Source organism: Mytilus californianus, unplaced genomic scaffold, assembly GCF_021869535.1.
Source record: "Mytilus californianus isolate M0D057914Y unplaced genomic scaffold, xbMytCali1.0.p SCAF_3, whole genome shotgun sequence".
Classification (NCBI taxonomy): Eukaryota; Metazoa; Mollusca; class Bivalvia; order Mytilida; family Mytilidae; genus Mytilus; species Mytilus californianus.
The window spans coordinates 35,362,265-35,370,313 of record NW_026262679.1 but is presented as its reverse complement, the minus strand read 5'-3'; the positions used below and the strand labels follow the sequence as shown (position 1 = coordinate 35,370,313).

Genomic DNA, 8,049 nt, shown 5'->3' with positions numbered 1-8,049 from the left:
TTTTAGGGGAATATCTTTGTTACTATATATAAATATAAGAAGATGTGGTATAATTGCAAATGAGACAACTCTCCACAATATACCAAATGACGCAGAAATTAACAACCATAGGTCACTGTGCGGCCTTCAACGATGAGTAAAACCCATGCCGCATGGTCAGCTATAAAAGGTCCAGAAATGACAAATGTAAAACAATTCAAACGAGAACACTAACAGCCACAACATATAAAAGAGAGGCGAAAGATACCAAAGGAACATTCAAACTCGAAAGATACGAAAGGGATATCTTCTCATTTTATCACAGTGATAATTACCATTTGTTGATGATAACTTTAGCTTTAATAACTATCAGTATAGTTGCTTGATCTTGAACATATATTATAATTGTCCCATGGCCACTGATAGACAATCACATTATTCAGAATTTGATTGTTAAAATCTTCATGACCTTTTTTTACTTCAACTAGCATTGTTTGTTTGTCGCAAAACGACCGAAAACTCTATACAAAAAAGAACAAAAGAGATCAATTATTGTTGTTAATTTCCCTTATCTGGACGGTTGTGTTCTCTTAGCCCCCTTCCCACGGTGTATATTTTTCCATAATTTCGAAATTATGTGTCTAGTATAATATAATAAGACTATATGTATTTGTCTTGATTTTGCTGATGTACTATGGACTTAATACCATAATTATACCATATACTATGATTACTTATATATGTAGTTTTGTCAATAAACACATTACAAAAAACAAAAAAAAATACAAAAAAAAAGTATTAATAATAATATAATAAGATGAGCGGGCTGAATTAAATAATCATGACATTGACTTAGTGAAATTTTCAGATTTTGGAACAAGCTGTAGGAAAAACTAATGGAAAGATTATACCAGTCAATGAAATGTATCGCTTGATCAGAATGACTCGAGTTATGGTATGTATGATGTTATGTCGAGGTCTTTATTGTAAACCTATTTGTCAATCTTTTAATTCAGATTTGCTACCTCAGCTTTCAGCTGATACAATTTATGGTTACTGATTATCATATAGTTATATTAATATTAACAGTACCAATTTCATTATACCAGATGTGGATTTTGACAATTATTGTCTCTTCAGTGATGTTCAAGGGCAAAATATTTCAAAGTCCGAAACATTATACAAACGTTGAATAGCAGACAAAGCTAAAACGGACCAAAAGAAAAGCAAACTCAGAACATAAACATGCTATGCTTGAGGAAGATACATTCTTTTATTTTATTGATTTCAAAATTTTATAACAGCTAATTCAAATAGATCAATATTCGTTTTTCCATCAAAGTACTAAAGTCCTTGATACTGGCCTGGTATTATCATCTAAGACAATAAGTACCAAGAGATATATTTTTCTATGGAAAGTTATAATGCATAACGCAAAACACTGTTCATTCAAAATATTTAATTATTTGTAAAATTCCGTTCAAGTATTTTATCATGCGTTAATAATACTACATAATAAGAAACTCTCAGTGTATACAAGGAACAATATGTTTTGTGATTATTATCATTTATGTTATTTTTTGTGTTTAAACTCGTAAATGATAAATAAATTTAAATTACAGTGATTTCAATGATTTGGAAGCCATTTCACAATCAGTTTATTTATTTTCATTAAGATGAGGTTACGACTTTTATACAGAACCGTATTTTCATCTTAATAAACATCCATATTTGCATGTATTGAGCGCAGGAAAATGTTAAAAGTTTGCCACAATTATTCAGATAAAAACTTTTCATTGAGCCTATTTATGTGAACAAAAGTTTACACAAAAGCTTTAAAGATATGGTACATGAAAAATGAATATATAAGGAAATAATCTAGTTTAAGTTAATTTCATTACATACTCGATTCAATTAGAGGAAACACCGATTGATCGATGTACCAATCTCGTAAATTCGTTAAGAATATAAAATTTAGGATAAAAAAAAACCTTAACCTGAGTGGAACGCATTGGCTCTAAACGGAGAAAAAGATCGGGTGCCTTGTTAGGATAAGCGTCCCCTGATGTGCATGTATTCCCCAGATGTGAATTAAAACGTAATAAAAAAAGAAACAATGGTTTAAAAGTAAAATGATAAAAATTCCAAACTCGGAGAAAATTCAAAACCGAACGTCCTTTATCAAATGGCAAAATCAAAAGATCAAACACATCAACGAATGGAAAACAACTGTCATATTCCTGACTTGGTACAGGCATTTCCTTTTGTAGAAAATGGTGGATTAAACCTAGTTTTATAGCTAGCTAAACCTCTCACTTGTATGACATTCGCATAGAATTCCATTATATTGACAACAATGTTTGAACAAAACAAACAGAAATACTGGGTAAAAATGTCATAAATTGGGGTACAGCAGTCAACATTGTGTTATAATCTTAATCACTATAAAAACAGTGCTTTGTTGTTTGCTTTGTAATTTTAAAAGATGTGTCTTAATTTAAAATTAACTTGTCTCAGAAATGTTTTCATGTTGCAAATTAATACTTAGTGAAAAGTGAAATTACTCCGACAAACAAAATACATGTACTGATAGCAGTGCTCATCCAAAATTCGTTATACAAATAAATTACCGTCTACAACAGAAGAAAATGGATACATGCGTTGTAAAATACACACCATTTCTAATTTTGAAATCTGACTGATGCAATATTGCACTTAATAATTGAAATACCATTGTTTTGATTGCAAGAGTTAAACAAAATTATTGTTTGAGGAATATTGAGAAGTTAATTCTAATTATTGGTACTTTACCAATTTTCGTAAAAAACTTCATGGTCTGTGCTTTTTATATGATACTTTTGTGCTTAGAATTAAAGACAGAAATAGGAACTTATCGCAACACATGCTTTCGTAAGTTTGGGTTAATTGAATCCTGACAAAAGTTGTAGCCCTTTCATTTTTTTTTTTTTTTTTTTATATAAATCGCATATATATTTGTATAAAACAAATTTAGACATTGTATAAATAAAGGCAATAGTAGTATACCGCTGTTCAATAGTCATAAATCGATTTAACTGAAACAAATCCGGGTCACAAACCAAAACTGAAGGAAACACAACTACTATAAGAGGAAACGAAACGGAACTGCTACAAAAACAAACGCCAACATACATAGAAACAGACTATGTGATAAGAACTGCCATAACGTGTCAATATTAAATATACTATACTATTTCAAAACACAAATAGCTGCTGTTAGCAATATTCTCTATATTCGAATAAGAGACTGTTGTCTTCAATATTGCAATATAAAATAAATTTACATTACAGTTACTGGCAATTCAGATAGCTTCCGATATACGATATTTAAAAAATCAAAGCAGAGAAGACATAAAGAGGAGAATTTCAAATCACTCTAGCTTGGATGATAAGCATGTAAGATATTGGAATATATTATGTTTGTCACCGAAGTGTCGACAGAAATTATATTTGACGGTTAATCTGCGTTAGAGTTTTACGGTTAACTGAAAATAATGACATTGCAGCACTTTTTTGAAAATTGTGTTATAATAGGGATTTAAAATCGGTAATTGTTGATTAGTGTTTAGCATCATCATGTTTTTCTAACAGAAAACAACATTTTATTCTACTGTACTAAAGACGAATTATTTCCTTCACGGAAACTTTTATAGCAAATAAAGGCAACAGTAGTATACTGCTGTTCAATATACTATACTATTTTGCTATAAATACTTCCTTTCTCAAAAAACTTGTTGTACATAAAATCCAACTGCATTGCAGGTCGTGAAAATAATTTTATAATTGAAAAGAATATCGTCATTGTTTGAGACTTGTCTGTATGTAAAAATGAAAACAACACGTTATAAATTTAATGCGTCCGAAGCGCTTTCCTTAATTTAACTTCATCGGGAACGCTCAAAGCCGAATATCTGAAAGTCAAGGATGTATAAGAACCGAAACAGTTGAGGAGCTATATGACCAGATGTACCTAAAAATAGCCAAATTCATCTAAATGATTGAAAACTGTATATGAATTACAGTAATGATTAATGGTATAATTCTCAAAGCATATAACAATGTGTCAAAACAAAAGGAAAAGGGGAAACGATCACAAATTTTACGATAACTAAAGACTGTTAAACACAACACTCATTTTGAACTCTGTGTAAACATCTGTCAAAAAAACGATCCCTGTTTATCCAATTTTATTATTTGATAACTTATACTTTATTTGAATTAAATGATATATTAACAAAACAGGGTATTTAAAAAACAAATTATGAGTTCCATTTTATCCTGATCAAATTACTCTTTTACGGCTTAAAAGACTTGTTTGAACTGATTTCAGTAAAAGTTATCAAGCTCGATATAAGCCAGGAAACAAGTAAAATCTCGTAACGGTAACGGTATTGTTTGTTTTTTCAATTATAATTTTGAAAGATGAAAGCAGATTCACCCTAAATAATCTGCATGGTTAAATTAACAAGCCCATAACATTTTCAACGTAGTTGAAATCAAAGGTCAAGAAAGAAGTTCAGAAATATTATAAAGAATTAATTGTTCAAATTATTTTAGGAAGATTGTCTAGATATGGTACCAGAGTTCATCAATCCTTTAAATTTTGACAATATGCGAGGTCTATATCTGGAGTTAGGTTGTCATACACTCACATTGGGAGATAGAGTAAGACGAGGTCCAGATTGGACTTACAACGATCAAGATTTAAGCCTTCCAGGAACAGCTGTTGGATATGATCGAGACGGTAAACAACATTCAACGCATACACATAAAAAGACGATAAAAACTATCAAAACCATATTCTTGATTTAACTTCTAATGTTGTTATCGAACTTTAAACTTCATTTGTGGTCCATCTTTTAGCATACAAAACATTTTCAAGATTTAATGTAGCGAAGGCATTTTATATAAAAAAAATATTCATATCAATCTGAATAGCTCATAAACATTGTTGTCAGATTTTTTTTTTATTATTGTGGTAGACTATATTTTAAAGTTTTTCATTTTAAGAACTATAATTTTTCCAGCTAATCAACCTTCTTTAAATAATGATAATTTTGTGCAGATCGGTAGGCAAATTTGGAGGCACTGATGCAACAAAGGTTACATTTTTATTTTTGTTGGCAATTGGCAATCTGACTCAAACTCAATAGTTATAATGTATTTATGGTGTTTTATCAGAATATATTATTTCTTTCTTGTCCATTCTGATCGATATATTTTAATTGAAATCTCATCGGAAGGTGCCAATCTGTTCCTACTTAACAAGAATGGTGATTATTAAGAGTTTAAAATTGTAATGATGCTTTCACATAGCTTTCTATTGGACCCTTTTTATAAATCTCCAATGTTAATCTGACCAATCTTAACTAAACAGGCAAACATAATGTAACGTTTATCATTTAATTTCCGATCAGATGAAAACAGGGCACTCACACACAAGCAAAAAACAAATATTTAATTCTAAACGACTGTATAAAACGAATATAATATAAAGAATATTCTTGGCAGGGAAAATTGAATATAATCTTTAAATTTTTATATGAATATTATCTAAACTCTATGTGTTTTTAATAATACTCTTTGAATACACGTATAACTCTGATTATGACAGTTAACAATGGAAAAATTTACTTACAATATTATCATGTTATATTACTAACACCAAATTTGAGTCCGGTAAGCTGCTTCTTTTTGATTGCTTGAGCATTTTAGCACATTTAGATTGCACTTTGTAAATACAGCTGTTTCACAAGCCACGCCACTTTTGGGGAGATATATAATATTCATAGATATTTCGTGTTGTTTACGTACTGGTTCCCAGATATGATCTCTATGTTTCGTCTCATAGAGAAATAACTTGGGAATGTTACCAGTATAAAAACAGATGGTAGCGGCGATAAATGAATTCTGAGGGACATCTAAAGTGGGGGTAGGGATAGTACATTATTTTAGTATAAGTTTAAACTCTTAGAAATTCGGGGCATATAAATGTTGAAAATATGCCGCACAGTCCTATGTTTTGACCTTTGAATAAAAAAGTAATGTATATCAACTTTCGGTTCTATGAAATAATTTATTACGAAACTTCATAGTAAAAGTGGCACAGCTTTAGCCGTAAAGGGAGTTCCTATGGGAAATTGCATTGTGTATATTTACAGAAGTGCAACCTTTAGATTCCCATGTTTTAAAGTATTTTATTAAATGGGCTGCCCAAACCTCTTTTGAAGGATATTGCAGAAAAAACGTGTAATGCACAAAGAAATCATTATAAGAAAGAGACGGAAGATAGCAAAGCGAGAATCAAAAATGAAAAAATGAAAAAAGGGCCGACAAAATCTTGAGAAAAAACGAAAAGACAAATAGCAGTCATCAAAGCACTGCATAAACAAAAAAAGAATTGGGAACACGAGCCAAAATCAAACTGGGGATAGTCGCAGGTGTTCCAAAAGGGGGCGCGGATCCTGCTCCATATGCGATACCCGTCATATTATTTCTGTATAATACGTTGCAGTATCGTACGGCTCGCCTACTTTTGTGATTTTATTATGAAATTGAATCCCTTGTCCTGTTCAGCGTTTGAAAAACTTAACCTTGTCAAGTTATCCAAACACCACATAATAACAAATATGCCGTACTTGGATGATTAAGCTTTTGAATAGGTTAAAAAAACTATCTTACAATTCAAATTATAATTCCTTATTTCTACTAACTCTTACACATCTATTTTATATTTCAAAGCAGTCTCTTTTTAATATAGGGTGGGTTATAGTAGAGTGGGATCATGGCAATATCTTACCCTATCCACACGATGAACAGATGGATAGACTACAAATAAGAAAAGTCAATGAACCTAGAATTTTGATCGATGAGCTGATAGCAGTTGGTTGTAGAGTTGTCAGAGGTATATAAAAGAATGATGTATTATTAAAATTATTATGTCTTAGTTTCTCAACTTGATACTTTGAATTCAAAACAGACATCAAAATTTTTTTTTTCTCAATGACTCATTTGATGTAATAATTTTTGAATTTTCTGCATGAATTGCTAAACTAGTCGTGAGGTAAAAAAATGTTAAACTGATATGAAAATATTTTAATATATTCAGTAACTAATAACCAAGCTAATTCATAGGTAGGGATTGGAAATATGGTGATCATGACGGAGGAAAAGGAACAGAAGGAACAGTTTTAGGTGTTAAACAAGAAGACAAAGTAGTGGTGAGAATAGTAATTATTTAAAAACACTTCTGCATGCCTATTTTTCTAATTTAAAACAAATTATTTTTTCCCTCCATAATGCAATTTTATATTTCAAGGTTTGAAGCGGAAAATGAACAAAGATGTGTTAACGGGTTCATCGATTTCAAAGAAAAAGCACCTTGCAAAATTCTTTAATTTTACTTTCAGATATACTGATAATGTCCTATCACTGAATAACCCATATTTCAGTCAGTACTTGCATCTCGTATATCCCAGTGAACTTGAAATTAAGGATACTACTGATACAAGAAGGACTGCTTCATACCTTGATCTTTTCCTCAATATTGACACAGATGGACGACTTCACACTAAAATCTATGATAAACGGGATGATTTCAACTTCCCAATTATCAATTTCCCATTTCTCAGCAGTAACATACCCTCTGCTCCGTCGTATGGTGTTTACATATCTCAATTGATACGTTATGCTCGCGCATGTTCACACTATACTGACTTCATATACAGGAGTGTGCTCCTTACGCAGAAACTGCTCCAACAGAGTTATGAGGAGGAAAGATTAAAAATGAAACTCCGTAAATTTTATGGACACCATCACGAATTGTGTCTAAACTAACTAATGACATTTTTACCACGTCTTACATTGTGGTTTAACATCTATGTTGTCTCTCTGCTAAGTACCGAATGTGACCTATTCCCGAATATGACTGTTATAACGAGTGTGAATTTGCATTGCTATACGACGTGTCTCGGTATTTTCTACATCCAACATTCATGTATTTATTTTTGATGTTTCTGTTATGTTTTCGGT

General features: G+C 31.0%; 1 protein-coding gene across 1 annotated transcript; it reads left to right on the top strand.

Moving 5' to 3' along the window:
* The first annotated feature begins 853 nt into the window (after window positions 1-853).
* LOC127733466 (uncharacterized) lies at window positions 854-7,259 on the top strand. The gene is made up of 5 exons (XM_052242821.1): window positions 854-934; window positions 3,310-3,414; window positions 4,576-4,762; window positions 6,779-6,922; window positions 7,153-7,259. Exons 1-5 carry the CDS (start codon window positions 902-904, stop codon window positions 7,257-7,259), a joined length of 576 nt encoding a protein of 191 aa, XP_052098781.1. The 5' UTR covers window positions 854-901.
* Window positions 7,260-8,049: the final 790 nt, after the last annotated feature.